This window comes from Rhinopithecus bieti, unplaced genomic scaffold (assembly GCF_001698545.2).
Source record: "Rhinopithecus bieti isolate Rb0 unplaced genomic scaffold, ASM169854v2 scaffold_6946, whole genome shotgun sequence".
In the NCBI taxonomy this organism is placed as follows: Eukaryota; Metazoa; Chordata; class Mammalia; order Primates; family Cercopithecidae; genus Rhinopithecus; species Rhinopithecus bieti.
In genome coordinates, this window is record NW_016805697.1 from 3,060,719 (window position 1) to 3,079,288 (window position 18,570).

The 18,570-nt window shown below is 43.2% G+C and overlaps 1 protein-coding gene across 1 annotated transcript in view; it reads left to right on the plus strand.

Moving 5' to 3' along the window:
• Window positions 1-8,195, plus strand: part of FAF1 (Fas associated factor 1) — a 222,464-nt gene extending 214,269 nt beyond the window's left edge. The window contains exon 13 of the mRNA XM_017873517.1: window positions 7,937-8,195. Coding sequence (XP_017729006.1) covers window positions 7,937-8,020 — 84 coding nt within the window. The 3' untranslated portion in view covers window positions 8,021-8,195. The remainder of the gene's footprint in view (window positions 1-7,936) is intronic.
• The last annotated feature ends 10,375 nt before the right edge of the window (window positions 8,196-18,570 follow it).

The following is an 18,570-nucleotide window of genomic DNA, read 5'->3' on the forward strand; positions in this document are numbered from 1 at the left end:
ATAGAATAGGTTACTCATAGAATACCAAAAAGATTAGTTAGGCTGGGCGCCGTTGCTCATGCCTGTAATCCCAGCACTTTGGGAGGCCGAGACGGGTGGATCACGAGGTCAAGAGATCAAGACCATCCTGGCCAACATGGTGAAAACCTGTCTCTACCAAAAATACAAAAATTAGCTGGGCGTGGTAGCGCATGCCTGTAGTCCCAACTACTTGGGAGGCTGAGGTAGGAGAATCAGTTGAACCCAGGAGGCGGAGGTTGCAGTGAGCCAAGATCATGCTACTGCACTCCAGCCTGAAAACAGAGTGAGACTCTGTCTCAAAAAAAAAAAAAGAAAAGTTGTTCCCCAAGTTCAAAGTAAATGCTAATTTTGAACAAAATCAAAAGCAAATATAGTCAGTTTGACTATAATCTGGGAACTTACATATGCAGCCCGTAAATATGCCTCAGAGTACAAAGAGCTTAGTATTCAAAAGGAAAGGACCTGTGTTCAAATCTGAGCCCTGACAATTTCTAGTTGTACGACTGTACATGAGAAATGTCCCTATTTGAGCTTTGGTGTTCTCATCTGTAAAAATTCAGGATAAATGAATCCAATCTTAGGATAGCTTTAAGGTTTAGATAATATATGTGAAAGTGTTTTGAGAACTGTAAAATAATATTATATATGCATTCTTCAGAAGGAAGTTTAGTAGCACATTCTTTTTGTGTTTAAATAACTTGGCTTTAAAGAAGCATCTCTTTAAGAATAATCTTTGTTGTGGCTTTATGTTTCAGATGGGAAATGTATTTTAAAATTTATTTATGCCCTGACTAGTTGATTTTCCCATCTTTTAATCAAGACCAAACAGAACTTGAAAAAAAAAAGAAAAGAAATGGCTGTGACCCTTGTATCATGTTACATCAAAACCTAATTGTTAAGTACTTGCTTAGAAGTATTTGGGATTTTAAGGGCCATTAAATAACACCCTTTCACTTAACTAGTTCAAGACTAATTAAAAGACATAAGACAAATTGAAAGATAGACATAGGACTCAGGTGGGGATAAAAATACCACCTTTGTTACCAGAAACGTTGATCGGAGATTATGGTTTGAGATTAAGCAGCCAAGGGGCTAGCTGATGTATTCTTTGCCTGTAAATTAAACAGACTTGTCCACCCAGTCCATGGTATAGCTGGACACTGCAGGCCCTCGTACCTTGTAACATAAGAGCAGGTTGGTTCCAGAAAAGGGAAAGGATGGGGCTGAGCTCAGATCCTTCTCCCAAATTCACCAGGCAAATAAGTTTGTTCTCACCCCTGTATGGGAGATAGGGAACACATCTAGAAGTCATTCCATGTGGATACATAAATGTGAAATAAATACTTCCCCCAACAAGAGTTATAAGTTTTATATTATTGACTCCTTACAACAACTCTGGGAGGCAAAAAAGGTCTCAATTTTATAAATAAACATTGAATTTGCCTAGGTCATCAGACAGCTGGGAGGTTATAGCAATGGGAATCCAACCTAGGTATCCCTCCCTGGGATCACACTTCAACAGTTCCACTTCAACTGGGGAGCTCAAACCACGTAGATGACATCTACTTACACATAAGGAAGGCACTGAATCATAATAGCTTCCATGCGTCAGGCCCTTGATGGCTATTTCAATCCCTATAATAACCTTTCACCCAGTGGAGAAGGAAACTGGAGCACGAGCAAGCATCTTACTGACTTGGCTAAGAGATTTGAATTTAAGTGTTTGTATTTTATTTCCAAAGCTCAACTGCAATCCAGTTTACTCCACTGACTCACCCTCACACTTCTAAAAATGCAAAAATTAAAGCCTAGACAAGAAAAGTGACTCATCCAAAGTCATACTGCTAGAGTCAGGACTGGAATCCATATAGTCTGGTCCTTTATATCCTGATAACATTAGATAATGTACAGCCTTGGCAGTCAGCACAGAGGAATTCAGAAAGGGGAGGGTTTTCTGAAGTACATAGTCCATAACCGAAGGGATGGATTTCCTTAAGCTTGGAGAAACTGATTTTGCTCTGTGTCTAATGTAGAGGATGGGACCTGCTTGTCCTTGACATTGGCGTAAGAAGTAAGACGAGAATGGATGAAGTTCTGGAGTTTGATCTCTCAAAGAGACTTACAGATTTTCTGCCAGTGTGGCAAAGGGTTGCTCCTGGGAGTCTGGCTATGCAGGGTCCCCTCAGCTCACAGTGCTACCAGCACAGTCTAGAGAATGAAGGTTCTTGGTCACCAGAGGCAAGCAAACAAATACTAGACAAAATTTGGCAATGAAAGCTCTTCTGCCTTTAAGATGCTGGAACTTTCTCAAATGCAAATTTTACTTTAAAAGCAGGAATACATTTTGAGAAGCCTCTGTTGGTTTATTGTTTTCCAGTTCCACATATTGAACCTGAAACCTGTAACTCATGGAATGAGAGAGAACCCTTTTAGGCCACTTGTAAGAGGTGGGGAGTTACTATGAAAATTATTAGGGAACCAGCCGAAGGCCTGGGTTCTGGTTCTACCTCTACTACTTCCTATGTGATAATAGACAAATCCAGTCTCTGGGTCTTGTTTCCTAACCTACAGAGTGGGGCTGATTTCCAAGAACTATTGCAATGCATTTCCCCCATAAACTGTTAAATGCATTAGGAACATTAAAAGAAAAGAAGAAAAAAGTCCAACCTAGCATTTTTTTCTAAAAGTAAGATACTAGATCCAGACTTTCTTCTATTCAATTTCAAAATGAAAGCATTACCTCAGCAAAATTAAATGTAAAAGATCTAGCTTCCTCACATGATTGTGAGTTAATGTTTGTGTAAATTTGTTACAAACTGTGAAGGGCCATGCAAGTATTGCTGCTGCTATTCTTTTTCGTATTATTCAGCTCTTGCCCTCAGGTAGCTCCCAACCTAATAGTACAATTTAAGTATTCCTTATCTGAAGTACATGGGACCAGAAATGTTTTGGATTTTGGATTTTTTCAGAGTTTGTAACATTTACCTACTGGTTGAGCATCCCAAATCAGAACATCCAAAATCTGAAATGCTCCAAGGAGCATTTGTTTTGAGCATCATGTCAGCACTCAAAAAGTTTTGTATTTTGAAACAATTTGAATTTTTTCATTAGTGGTACTCATCCTGTAGTATTATATTTATGCTCAGGTACTAAAAAGTGAGAGGCAGAATGATGTGACTAGAAAGAACCCCAAAACAGAAGTCAGAAACTCCGTGGGTAGAGTGTGCATCTGCTCCTATTCAACCGTGTGACCTCGGCTAAGTCACTTGACCTCTCTAAGCCTCAGATTGCCCTTCTATGAAATGAAGGGGTTAGATAATTTGGCATTTAAGGAGCTTCCCTCTGCCCCCAAACATTCCAGGATTCGCAGTGTGGCCTAGGATGAGAATCTGTCACACGGATTCACATTTTTCTTACAGCAGTGATAGGCTTTTTTTTTTTAAAGGAACCGAAGCCCAGGGAAGTAATAGAAACAGTATATGAAATTTCAGTCTACTAACAAAATTGATCTAGAAAGGAATAGCTCTGTTGGGCAAAGAACACCTGTCCCATTGTTGTTACATAAACGTGTTTCACAAAGCCAATTTGCTAAATTATTAAACTAATGAGAAAATATATCCATTCAGGTTTTCCAAGTACAGTGAAGAAAATGTCAAGATGGCTGACTTTTCTAACTATAGACAAAGTCAAGCCATACTTCTTATCTGAGAATGACCCTTCTCCCCAAGGAGTCCCAAAAGTGGGCTTTGTTGATTTAGAGAGTCAATAATTCAGTAACGTCCCAAGTAAATGGCACAACACAAACTCAGACTGGGTTTTTGTATTCATATTTTATAAACATTTCAGGACTGTTTTCCTGAATCTTGACCTGTTGCCGTTCTTAAAGTGAAGATCTTATATCCCAGAAGCTTGTTTAGAAACAACTTCAGGATCATCTCATCCAACTTCTTTCTCTATGTGAATCCTACTCTCAGCAATACCTCTGACAATATAATGTAGTGGGTTCCAAATCTAGACTGCCTTGATTCACAGCCTGGCTCTGCCCTTAATAGCTCTGAGACCTTGGGCAAGTTACTTCATCTTCTCCAGGGCTCAGTTTCTCCATTGGCTTTTGGCTTAATGGGGATAATAATTGTCCTTACTTCAATGCACAGGCATAAAAGTGATATAATGGACTTTGGGCACTCAGAGGGAAGGTTGCAGGGGATGAGGGATGAAACACTACACACTGGGTACAATGTACAGTGCCCAGGTGACGGATGCACCAAAGTCTTAGAAATAACCACTAAAGAACCTACCCATGTAACCAAGAACCACCTGTTTCCCAAAAACTACTGAAATACAATTAAAATAATTGTCCCTAACTCAGATAACCTACCTTTTATATTAAAGTGCTTGAAATATACCTGGCATAAAGTAAATGCTCAATAAACAATAGCTATTATAATCATCATCTGCAAGTAAGCCCCTATTTGAGTGCTTCTGGGAACAACAGAGAATTCACCCATCCATCCCACCCTCCCTACCCTCCATTTCCCCAAGGCAGCCTGTTGACATGTTAGTCAGAGTCATTCATATCATCAGCTTTAGAGTCAGACCTGAGTGTGAAACCTTATTCTGTCTGCAGCCTTGGGCAAGATAACCTATGGTATCTTCATTCGTAAAATGGAAAGAATCATACCTATTTCACTGAACTGTTGTGAGGACTAGTTAAGGTACTATATAAAAAGTACATAAAGTACTTAGCATGGTTCCCAGCTACATACTAGGCACTCAATAAATGATAGTTGCTGCTGTGATGATGACTGAAGAACAAGAAAATAAAGAATAGAGAGAGGAGAGAGAAAGATAAGAGAAGCAGTAGTAGCCACACCAGCAGCTGCTGTCTGTCTGTAAAAAGTTGTTTCTGACTAGCTGGGTTCTGCTTCCCTGTGATTTTATTTCACCAGCCCTAGGTCTATCCACCAGAGCTGCACAGAACACATCTGCTCTATCTTCTACTTATCAGCCCTTCAGATATTCAAAGAGGGCTAGCACAGCCCCTTCCCTACCTGTATAGCAACATCACCACCTCCACTTCTCAGTGCCCCCTCTCCAGGGAGATATCTCCCATTCTTTAGCTGTCTCTCAGAGAACATAGTTTTTAGGCTCTTCCCTAAGCAGGAGGTCCCTCCTGGCATGCTCCATGTCCTTTTTGAACGGGGCCCAGAGCGCTGCAGGACACTTTCACAGTGTGGCCACCATCTTGCTGGGGAGAAACATGATGTCCTACATTCCCCTAGGTTTCCCTCAATCAGTTTGTCCAGCCAGGCAAATGAGAATGGAAATAGAGATTGTTTTGCTCACTTTCAAATTCTTACCTAAAATGACTTTCAAAGAAAAAAAATTGCTAGATGTTATTTTTAGGGCACCAGAGGGAGCAGTCAGCACAGTCGTATTTGCTTCGAGCAGTCCAGTGGTGACATAGCCTCACCGAACCTGTAGACGGGGTTCTCCAGAGATGGAGGCATTACCCGATCAGGAAAAGGGGGCACTCTTGCTGGGAAGTGGGGAAGAAACAAGAAAGATAGCCTGGTATAGATCAGGATTCCAGGAGGTTTTGGTGAAAGAGCTGCAGCTTTGAAGTTAGAAAGATCAGGGCCCCTACCCAGTCTAATGGCTACAACCTAGTGAGTACTCACTGGCTCAGACACTGTACCAGAGGCTGCACCAACATTATTCCATTTAACTATCATCACAACAACCTAGGAAGGAGAAACTATGATTCCCATTTTACAGGTGAGAAAACTGGCTCTCAGGTTATGTAATTTATTCAAGGTCATATTGGTAAGAAGTGACAGAGCTAGGATTTGACTCTAGGTTTGCTTCACTCTTTTTAACCATTGTGCTGTATAAACACTTATTAACCATATGGCTGTAAACAAGTGGTAACCACTTTGAGCTTCAATGTAATCATCTCCACTGTCTTTCATGGTTGTTGTATGGATATGTTGTCTGGCATATAGTAGGCATTCAAGAAATTTTAGTTGCCTCCTTCTCAAATTCCAGCTCTCCCACTCAAAGTGACCAAAGAAAGCCATTTAACTTTTCTTGGACACAACTTTCTCATATGAAAACTGGGTGCAGTTTATGAATCTCTAATCTTGCATATGACAACCCCAGCATGGTGCAACTCAGGCCTGATACTTCAGCCTTCCACCCTCTTTTGCTTCCTAGCACACTATTACAATGATCGTTTCTCCCAGCAAACATCATATTTACAAGCCATAAATAACAAAGTAGAAGATGCTGGAAGAGCTCTGGCATGTTAATTAAGAACAATATCAGAAGCAGCTGGACAGAAAATGCCAACGAGTGAGAAGCAGAGGCAGTGTAGCTCTGTTTGTTGACAGAAGCCAATGCAGTATTGTACGTTAATTGGGGAAGTGGGTAAACATTTGCCAGCAGCTTGCCCCTCAGTGCATTGGAAGATAGACAGCAGGCTAGGCCCTTCCCACTCCTTGCCTGTCCATCTGCCCACAACCCAAGAGATACAAATACAGTGTGCTTTGCTCTGAGTTCCTTACAAGCAGAGAGGATTCCAGGGGTGGATGTGTCTTTTTAATGACGCTCCTGAGCATACCACGTTTCCATCTAGATACAGCTGAAGATAGTTTCTCCTTCCGCTTACCAGCATGCCTTTGATACTTGGCATTGGCCCCCAGGGCTTCCCCTTCCCCATATCCCCCACCCCACCATGGAAGAAGACACCAGAACCATCTTATTAGGAGCAGCTTGAGTTAAGCAGAAGATAAGATTGCCTGCCTCAGGTGCTGCAGTCAGGCCCAGACCAGCAGAGCAGCAGCCTCAGGCCTGACTAGAGATTGCTTGCCCTCCCATCACACACTTGGAGTTGCCCATTTATCTGTGTGTCCGCCATCTTTACAGTTGCTCTCACACACAGCAGTCATTATGGAACACCTGTTCTGGGCAAGACACTTTGCTAATTATGTATTTTTTCTCATTTAATTCTCACAGTCAGTCCTGCAAGATTGATACTAACTCCAAAGCCACAAAACTGATAGCCAACACAGCTGTAATTAGAGTCTTTCTAATTCCAAAACCTGTGTCCTTTCCATTAAACCAGTATTACTCCACTTTTAAACATTCCTGACCTCTTTTGATAAACAGGAAAGTTTTGTTTCTTCTCTCACTCGCAAATTCAGAAAACCTTCGTGTCCCATCCCTGCCCCTTGCCTAGGAAGGCATAAACCTAATTTAGGATCCCTGTATAATTAACGTATCCCACTGAGCCAAGATTTTGTCTAGCTTGACTTTCAATAGTTCATATTACAAAATTATGATTTTTTTAATTTTTAAAATATAAAGTTGTATTATGATATTGACTCTTTTTTTTCCAAACTAAATAAACCGTCAACAAGGATATGATATGCCTCCCCTCACCAGGGGAGATACTCATCGTTGGGCATGGTGGAATGGCCATTCTACACTTTATAACGTAGTTCTAATAGGAAGATCAGCCCCAAAGGCTTAGCTGCAGTCCCACCAAGCAGAAAAGTCCCTCCCCTCTATTAGGGGTTAACCAAGCAGAGGTCCCTAGGAATGCCAGTCAGTTGTTAACCAGCACCTTTCCAAAGGGCCCCTGTTCTGCCAGCCAGGCTGAGCTGTGCAGGAGGCAAGGTACCTCCACCAAACTCAACTACGAGATTTGATTTTCCTGAGCCCTGGTTTCCTCACTTATAAAATGAGAATGACAACACCTGCCTTGCAGGTTATTTTGAAGATCAACTAAGATACTGCGAGACTTCATGCCAGTGCATAGTTTCAGAATCAGTGTGCATAGATAAAATGAATGCCGTGTAGAGAATATAGTGCTTGTTTCAGTCTCTTGAATATGTGTTCTTTGTCTTTTTAGGTAACTCAACTGGACCCAAATAAGTCATTATTGGAGGTAAAGTTGTTCCCTCAAGAAACCCTTTTCCTTGAAGCAAAAGAGTAAACACGGCCCAGCGGTGGAACCAGCCATTCCTTGACAAGCCAGCAGCCTGCGTCAGGAGAAGGGCTCCTCGCCAACCCACCCACACGCTCGTCTCACTCAATTCAATGTCACACTTCTGCCTCTTGCAAAATTGCTGGAAAAAGTAATAATAAATATAGCTACTTAAGATTTCCCATCCATGAGTATATATTCCCAACCCTCATTACAGAGAATTACAACTCTGCCACCCTCCCCTACCCCTGCACTTCACCCTCCTTCAGTGATGAATGCATTTGCAAGTAGGAGTGGTCACTAAATAGCATTTTTACCTCTCCAGTGCCCATCTTTTCCCCAGCGTCTAGGACAGTTCTGTCTGTTCTGTGACACCAGGATGCTGTATATTTGATATATGTCTTTTTATTTTCATGACTGAATTTCTACTTCGTCACCTAATTTTAAGGGGCAGAGGGAAAAAAGTCAACTGAGACATTGTCGGCATGGAGATTAAACGTTGTAGAAAAAAAGGTATACCATTTTTGTTAGTACTTTCTGAAGCCTTTACTAAGATGTAAGGTTTTGTTTGAGGACTGAATTTGACATATATGCAAGACACTTATTTACTGCTGCTGTCTTGGGTCTCCAGGTTCTACCTAGGAGGTATTTGCTGTTCCATTGCAGCACAGAGAAACTGTTCAAGCACACAGTGTGAATGCTGAGATCATGTGCAGAGAGGCCAGTACCAAAACTTCAGTATCTGGCCCAGTGGCAAGAGGCTGCTGTTAGGTTTGCATTTGGGCAATTAGAACCTCACAGATACCAGCTCCCAAGTTGCTAGTCCATCAGTGTAAACTGAACAGAATTCTCTCTTGCTTTCTCTCTCTCTACTCCCTCACACATTTGGACTTTGTCACTTGGTGTTTAAGCACCTTGTCTATCAACAAAATCTGATCAGCAGCCCCATGGACTCTCCTGTAATAAGGAACTTGCTCTACTGTTTTATTCTTTTAATGTTTTGGTATTTGATATTGGACTCAAATGAAAGGGATCTCATTCTGTGGCTGAAAAATCAGACTTCATATGTTGAAGAGAGCCAATTTGGGGGCTCAACTCAGAAGACATGTGTTGCCTGAAACCTGCATATAATAATTTTTTATTTGATTTAGTAAGTGTGGATTTTTCTTAATCTACAGATTTGGGGTTTGGGGTTTAGATCCTGGGAACACTGTTTATACTTTCACAGCCAATGATTTATTTTTAGTCTTGAAATATTTCTCCATATCTGTTTTGTGTCACCTGTGGTTTTATCCTAGGGGTTGGGATCCTGATTTTGACATTTTGTACTTGTCCATAAAAGAGTTCAAGTGCTGGGTTTCTTCCCCTAGTCTCAGCCAAAGGGTTCTCAGAAGACTCTAACCAAAGCTGGAGATATGCCTGCTCATTCTCCTTCTGCCCAGAAGTGAATGTTGGCCAGGAAAATTACACCTTGTGTCTTCTCTGATGCTCCAACCAGAGACCTCTCCAGATTACTATCTAGCGCAGACTAGTGCTACATCTGCCTAGGTGTGGCCTTTCTCTGGCACCAGGGCTCTCTCTAGGGAGGCTGAAAGAAAGGGAGATTGTTCAGGGGAGTTCAAACTGAACACTTCTCTCCAGCTATATTCCTGTCTTCCTAATCTAACGGCTCTACAAGATAGTCATTTCCAGTGCTGCAGATGCACCAGGGCACCACCTCTTTTTTTTCTAGGTAGACCTTGTTCTGTAGCTGCTGTGAAGAAGCTGCAGCCCTGAACTCAGGTCATACTCAGGAACAGCAGCAGGGGTGTGGTTGGGGTTTGAGGGAAGGTACTCTGAATTCACCTTCATGTTTAGCCTGTTCCATCTGACTTGGGTTTCTTCATTATATTGCTCCCTCTCATTCACCTTCACTTCTGTATTACAACAATATAGACTCTAAAACCAATTTCTTAAAAGTTATTAAATGCTACTTGAATGTGTGTGAAGTTGACACAATCTTTTTCAACCTGCCTTGGAAAGTTCTTCTCAGTCTGGCCAACTCAGCCCCATGATTTCCTATACTCTAGGCCTCGTAACTGGGAAAGGCCTCAGCTAATTGTCACTGTTCACTCAAGACATGATGGGCCGGGCGCAGTGGCTCACGCCTGTAATCCCAGCACTTTGGGAGGCCAAGGCAGGGGATCATGAGGTCAGGAGATCGAGACCATCCTGGCTAACACGATGAAACCCTGTCTCTACTAAAAATACAAAAAATTAGCCAGACGTGGTGGCAGGCGCCTGTCGTCCCAACTACTCAGGAGGCTGAGGCAGGAGAATGGCATGAACCCGGGAGGCGGAGCTTGCAGTGAGCCGAGATTGCACCACTGCCCTTCAGCCTGGGCGACAGAGCAAGACTCTGTCTCAAAAAAAAAAAAAAAAAAAAAAAAAAAAAAAAAAAAAAGACATGATGGTCTACTAAGCTTCAGACAAAAGAAAAGGCCAAAGCAATTGTATACTTTTTCATACAAGCACAGCATTAAAATGACTTCCTATCGCAGTGTCCTCTGCAGTTCTTCCTCCTACCATTAGGCTTCCTTGGGCTTTACATCCCAGCCTCCAGGCCCAGAGTCAATCTGAATATTTACTCAGCATTCTTATGCCCAGCTGTTGACAGTGAAGCTCCAGGACTCTTTGTCATCCCCCATTCCAGTTTACTCCCTTGTGTTCTTGGACTGCTGAATATGCAGTTGCAGCATTAGTTTGAAAGTTAAAGAAAGTGTTGCCAAATTCTCATTGCCTTTAAGAAGGTGCAGGGGATTTTTTGGAGGTTTCTGGTTTGGGATGTTGCCATTCTCTGGCACTAATAGTTTTATAGCACACAAAGATGTTCGTCTCTGGATTGTAAGCATCTGGAATCAAAGTTGAATGACAGCATCTTTTATGGAATCTGTCTTTTTAACACAAGAGAGTAAGAGTTAGGCTTTTATACATTTTACTTGTTGCTAACATTACAAACATACTAATCACATACCGACATCTAAGTGTGCTGGTCAATGGAATAGGTTTTTAAGAGGTTGGAGAGCTCTGGCAAATTTCCCCCAAAGTATAGACTTTTTCATTTGGGTGTGGGAGAGGGTCTTAATTCTCTCCACAACAGCATCACTGATTGACACATTTCTACCCATCCTTCTCAATCCCTTAGCCACCCAGTCCTGCATCCCCACAAGTGGATGAGACTTGGAGTCTTTAGTTCAGTCCAGGAGTAACTCATAGGCATTGCACATTATAGTATGTGTAACCCTTTCACCTGTATTTTCTCTTTTGATCCTTTTTAAAATTCTTAGAGAAGAGAAATCTTCACATACATATAATCACAACCACATACACACACATTCCAGAGACTTCAGTGTCTTCCAAGTTGAACCTCTCTTCTGCCACTTAGTAGCTGTGTGACCTTAAGGTAAGTAACCTCTCTGAACCTCAGCATCCTTACAACATTCTGATAGCACTTTGCAGTTGACCGCACCTTTCACACTCATAATAGTCTACTGCTATGACAGAAGCAGGGCAAAGATGATGATTCCATTTTTGCACAAGGGGCTTAGAGGATAGTGGCTTGCCTAAAATCACACAGCATGTCAGTAGACGAATCAGGATTTAAAGTACTGACTCTAATTTTCCACTGCTTGTCTATAAAGAATCTGTAATTTTTTTTTTTTTTTTTTTTTTTTTTTTTTTTTTTTTTTGGAGACAGAGACTCACTCTGTCGGCCAGGCTAGAGTGCAGTGGCATGATCTCAGCTCACTGCAACCTCCATCTCCCAGGCTCAAGCAATTCTCTTGCCTCAGCCTCTCAAGTAGCTGGGATTACAGGCATGTGCCACCATGCCCAGCTAATTTTTGTATTTTTGGTAGAGACAGGGTTTCACCACGTTGGCCAGGCTGGTCTAGAACTCCTGACCTCAGGTAATCCGCCTACCTCGGCCTCCCAAAGTGCTGGGATTACAGGCGTGACCCACCATGCCCGGCCAAGAATCTCTAAATTTTATATTCAAGAACGGATCTTGGAAACCTTTACAGTTGTACCTAAAAAGTTAAAACGTCACTTTGGGAGGCAAAGGTAGGAGGATTGCTTGAGGCCAGGAATTCAAGACCAGCCCTTACCATATACCAAAACTCTGTCTCTAGAAAAAAAAACTTTTTAATTCGCCAGGCATGTACTTGCCTGTAGTCCCAGCTACTGTTGAGACTGAGGCAGAGTGATCGCTTGAGCCCAGGAGTTCAAGGCTGCAGTGAGCCATGATAGTGCGACTGCTACTCTGGCCTAGGCATCAGAGTAAGACCTCATCTCTTAAAAAAAAAAAGTTAAACATGCATTTTCCTGGAAAGGGAATCTGTATTCATCAGATTCTCAGTGGGACCTATTAATCAAAAAATTTTAAGAATCACCATTTACATCATTCTATTTGGGAAGAAGAATCTGTCTATTCTTTTTATCAAGCCATATTTTTATCTAAAAGAAACCTCCAAAGGATGAAATACAATCACTAGACTTTCTTGCCTTGAATATCTCTGCATGTAGTATTTTGTCATTGTCTCAAGTAATCTGCTTTGGAAGGTGACACTTAACCCCAACTGGCCATACAGCTCCTCCCTGCTGCATTTTGAAAGTTGGTCTGAAAGAAAATATTAATAAAAGAGACATGATCTCCAGTCTTCAGTCTATAAACTCTTTGTGCACTGTCTATTAGTTGTGGTTCTTGGCTCTCAGAGGTGGTATGATGTGTGGTTAAGAACATAGCCTCTGGAACCATATTGCCTGAGTCCGAGCCACTCCTCCACTTACTAACAACGTGTCCTTAAGAAGTCACTTCACATTAACATTCCTGTGCCTCAGCTTTTTAACTATCAAATGAAAATAACAGTACCTGGTTGATAAGGTTTTATGAAGATTCAGTGGATTAATGTGGAGCAGTTAGGAAGCTATTATCTGTTCTGTAAACTCATGGGATTATCATAGGAAAGGAGAGTGGGTTATGGCAGCAGTGAGAAGTGTCTGTTTATGGGCGAGGACACAGAAAATGTGAAAAGTAGACACAGGAGGTCCAGGAGCACTGCTCTAGGACCCATCATAGAAGGGTCAGAGAGCCCTGCACAATGTCACTGTGTTACGGGTGTCTAAGGATAAGCCTAGACATGATAAAGAGGAGGAGGAGGAGAACTGACTTGCTGAGCACTTACGATGTGCCCAGTACTGTGCTCGGAGCATTACAGACCTCTTTCCTCATGTAACCTCACAATAACTGTGAGATGGTGGTCTTGACCCTATTTTGAAGAGGGAACAAGCTCAAAGAGGTGAAATGATTTGCCTGAGTTCAACAGCTAGTAAAAAACAGAGCAGAGTTTTGGACCAAGACCTTTGACTCAAAAACCCCTGCTGTGTTTATGACAATTCAGTGTCTTCAAGGAAAGTATCATATATGACCAAGGCATTTTTTTTTTTTTCTTTCTGTAGAGACAAGGTCTTGCTGTGTTGCCCAGGCTGGTCTTGAACTTCTTGGCTCAAGCAGTCCTCCCGCCTCAGCCTACCGAAGTGTTGGGATTACAGGAGTGAGCCTCCATACCCAGCCTAAGGCGTTGCAATTAATAATGGCAATAATAATAACATTTTTAAAGTATTGGTGGATGCTAAGAGGGGTAAAGTCATATTTTTATAGTAAACTCAGCTCTCCAAAATACTCATTCTTCAAATGGTTCTTAGTGCTACTATTATATAGAAATGTGTCAGGAGCCGGAATTTAAGCAACACCTTATAAGTACATGCAGTGATTTAAGAAGGATCCTATGTATTCTACTTACTTGACATCTTCAAAATCCATTCTCTGCTCCTTCATCCTTCATCCCACTGCCTTTTCTTCCCTTCAGACCTTTGTTGTCTGTCACTTGGGTTATAAAACTACACCCTAGGCCGGGCGTGGTGGCTCATGCCTGTAATCCCAGCACTTTGGGAGACCGAGGCAAGCAGATCGTCTAAGGTCAGGAGTTCAAGACCAGCCTGACCAACATGGAGAAACCCCGTCTCTACTAAAAATACAAAATTAGCCAGGCGTGGTGGCGCATGCCTGAAATCCCAGCTACTCTGGAGGCTGGGGCAGAAGAATAACTTGAACCCTGGAGGCAGAGGTTGTCGTGAGCCGAGATCATGCCATCACACTCCAGCCTGGGCAACAAGAGTGAAACTTCATCTCAAAAAACAAAACAAAAAACTACACCCTGATTGATCTCCCTTTCTCCAGTCCCTTCTCTTACAGACCAGTTACCACACAACTGCCAAAAAGAGCTTTCTAAAACACCTGCTTCACGGTGTCACACCCTGCTTTGATCCTCTCAAAGGCTTGCTGTTGCCCTCCAATTAAAATCCAGACTCTTGGCTTGGATTTAAAACTCTGTCATCTGGCCCCTATCCCTCCCCATCTGTATCTCCAGCCATGCCCTGAACACACATCCTGAGCTACCTGCAGTTTCCTGAAAGTGGCAGTTCTCTGTCATCTCTGGCCTTGCACACTGTGTCCTCTGCCCTAATAGATTCCTACCATCCATCCATCCTTCACCTTCAGTTTATACATCACGTCCTTCAAGATGGTTTCTTGACCATTGCCACACCCTCCTCACACTCCTCGGGTTAGACACAGGAGTGCTGTGAGTCTTCAGACTTGTTGCTGCGCTTTTCATAGCACTGGATCACTCTGAACTGTAATTCTCAGCTTTGACACTCTTTCTCCCCTAACCCCCAGACTGGGACTCCCACAAAGGGCCTGAGTCACTTCATATTCTTGAAGCCTAGTAAAATAGCTAGTACATAAAAAGCACACAGTACATTTGGATTTATTAACTGAATTTATAAATAATGGCATCCATGTACTAATTAGACGGCCACTTCCATCTCTAGTGTCCAACTCGTGGGAACATTGAGAGGGCAGAGACCAGATCTTAATCATCTGTTTATTTCCAGCATCAGCCCAGGGTCTAGCACATAACAGTCACACACTCAATGGTTACTGAAGCCATTAATTAATTGGAGCTGAAGCAAAACCAACTGGAGCTGCTAAGGAAAGAAAAAGAGTAAAGGAATGGGTTTTGAGTACCTAGGTGAGCCCAGCACAATGCTAGGGTCTTAATATACTCTGTCCTCCCATGCCATCCTCAGAATTATTCTGTGAGGTTGATACTATTATTATCCTTACTTTACAGCTAAGAAACATTCAGAGAGATTGGGTCACTTGTCTCAGAGACACAGCTAGTAGGGAGTGGAGTTGGGCTTCTATTCTGGATCTATGCCCAAAGCTCATGCTTGCTTTTTTCCCTCATTGATGAGGTCCCCATTCCTGAGATGCTTCAGTGGTGGAACTTCTAACACACAGAGAGTAGAGTATAATAAAAATCCTCACACACTCCCACCCCCCTTGCTTTCTAGGATACTGCACTGCCCTCACTGTCTTCTCACCTCCCTGAAAGATCCTTCTCTGTCTCTTTTGTAGGGTTTTCTGCCTGCCTATTAAATGTCAGCAGCCGCTGAGTTCCTTCCTCAGTTTGCTGCTCTTCTCTCAAACTCTCCTTAGATAAGAGGCAATTTGTACTTTGAGACTCCGCTCCAATTTTGTGTAAGGTCTAAACTCCGTGAGAGTAGGGTCAGTCTGACTTGTCTTATCCTCATCACATGTCTGACCCTGCGTAGGTGCTTGATAAGTACCTATTGATAATATAGTGAACACTTATATCATTTATATCATGTTTATTGTATGCCAGTCACTATGAGATTTATTTGTATTAACTCATTCACTCCTCACAACAACCTTATAAAGAAGGAGCTATTATCCTCACCTTATTTGTGAGCAAAATGAGGCACAAGTGGTAATTTGCCCACATTCACAAAGCTAGTAAACCAAAGAGCCAGGGTTCAAGCACAGGCAATTTGGCTCCAGAGTTCAGGCTAGTACTATACTTCGCTATTTCTCCAGGAAGGCTCCTGAACCCCCAGGACAAGTCAAAGGCCTCTTCTAGTCCCTTTCTTTGCCCCTAGCAGAGCAGTTATCACATTATTGTGATTATTTGTACAGAAGTCTCCCTCTCTGGACCCTGACAGGTCCATCTTCACGGGACCTGACACAGGGCACAGAAGTAAGTGTTACATGAATGAATGAACTCCAAAACTACCCTATGAGGTGGATCATACCGTACCTGTTTCATACATTGATAAACTGAGGCTTAGAGTAGTTAAGTCATTTGCCCAAAGTCTTATAACTACTATATGACATATCCATGACCCATGAGTGAGCCTGTCTATCTCCAAAGCAAATATTTTTCCCACCATGCATTTCTGGCAAACCAGCATTTAAATACTAAAGTACCTTTGCCTTATGGAGAGCAGGTTAGCTTTGACTCATCCATTCAGTGTTGAGGTCTTTAGTTAAACACTGGATCCTCAGCTTCTACCTTTGACCCAGAACTTCCAAGCTGGAGGGGGTTGGGGCCACCAATTTCAGGGTGGTGCTGAAAGAGTTCCAGGAGCTGTGGGAACCCAGAGGAGGCCCCCAGTCTGGGCTTCAGAAAGGATTCTGGGGATTAGTAAACCCCATCTGGGAACCTGGTAATCTGAGATCCCGGAATTAGAAAAAGGAGGCATCCTACAGGATCAGAATGGAGCTTGCCCTTCTGGGAGAAGATCTCCAGACTCCTGGAAATGTTACCTGCTTTACACACTGGTAACATTTGTATAGGACTTCTGAAGAGACAACAAGGAGAGTCTTACTGAAACTTCTCTGATTTGGGGGTCAGGTGGGCAGTCGGGAGCTTTTGTATATTTCCAGAGATGGGCACCAAGGGCTCAGCTGAGCATCTCACACAAGAATCATAATCTTCCTGTGTCTGCTTGTCTCATTTCAGATCATTTCCAGATGCAGTAGGTCTACCTTTCCTCATTCTATAGATGGAGAAACAGGCTTAGAGCAGTGAAGTGACTTGCCACGGCCTCCATTTTGGCATGCCTTTAACCAAAGCAAGCATCAGTGAAGAACTAGTTTGTGCAGCTATCACTTGCACGCCTTGGTTTCTTCCAACTGTGCATTTTATGCATCTTTTACATGTTGCAGGGGCTCAGAGAGAAGAACACATTCTCTGCAATAAAAGTGGTACTGTGTTATGGGGGCATGGAGCCCAGCCACTGCCTTTGGGGAGCCCCACTAGGAACCAGCAGTGCCAGCGTGTGCCCCAAAGAGTGGAGGTCCTGAGAAGAGATGAGGTCAAGGGCGGCAGGTGCACTTCCCATAGAGGCTTGGGGCAGGCCTGGGGCTATGCTTCTCCCTATTTACTGGGGCAGTACCACTTTGTGCCATATGGCAAACACCTTCCGGTTAATGGAGCCTCTGGAGAGGGTGGTAGGTGGAGTGGATAAAGTGACCTAGGGAAGGAGATGGCCCAGAATCTCTCTGGGATTTTGAGCATCCCAGGCCAGTGAAGAGTCTGGGCCATGCAAATCTTCCAGAATTCTCGTTCTGAAGGGAGTTTTAAGATTAGGGTTCAAAATCAGAAGCACCTGAGTAGGCACCTCCTGTTGCCGGCTCCCAGCTCCCCAGTCTTCCTTCTCATGAAGGCAGAAGGGTGCTGAGAAGGGAACTGTTCCTCTCCGGACTGAAGGCAGAGAGGGATTCACTCATTCAGTAACTGCCTAATAAATTATAGTATCCAGCACTTATTGAACGTTTACTATATGTCAGGCACTGAGAAGGACTTTACATGAATTGCATTATTGAGTCCTCACAATGATCCAATGAAAGTTTTACTTTTACCCCCATGAAATGTAAGGGGTGGGGAAAGAAGTCCGAGTAGAAGGAAAGCCGCCAACAGGTGTGTGTGTGTGTGTGTGTGTGTGTGTGTGTGTGTGTGTGTGTGTGTATTAGGCTTCCCCCTCCCAGGCCTGTTCCCCTTATCTCCAGTTTGGTGGGTGACCCGAAGGTTACAGGCTGGGAATAGGCTGGGAGTACCTGGCTGCCGAAGGTCACTCGCCGCACTACGGAGGGAGGGAGTCTAGACTCAAACCCAGGCTGACTCGGCCCAGGAACCAGCTCGAATGCCCCTCCTGTCTACAGTCTCCTTTCTCTACCTGTAGTGGCCTGGCTGCGCTATCCTCCAGGCAGCCTGACTCTGGGGTGGCCGGGAGGCGAGCCCAGAGAGGGCTGGCGACTCGCTAACGGTCACACAGCGCGGTGGAAGCTCCGTATCTTGATGGCTCATCAGCCCCGGAGCCGATTCTCGGAATCGCTGTTTCAAGGGGTCCTCTTGGAAGATGGAAACCAGGAGAAGGATGGCACAAAGAAGACCACGTAGCCGGTGCACACCATCCGCAATGCCCCAGGAAGACCTACAAATCACTCTGTACATCCTCCTCCCTCCTCCTGGTCATTTCCGGGTCCTTCCAAACTCAGCTGGGTGGGAAAACTGTAAAAACTAACTTAAAAATTGTTAATGGGAGAGAGGTCACAAAGGAGGCGGGTTCCAAGATAAATATACTATTATCAGTAA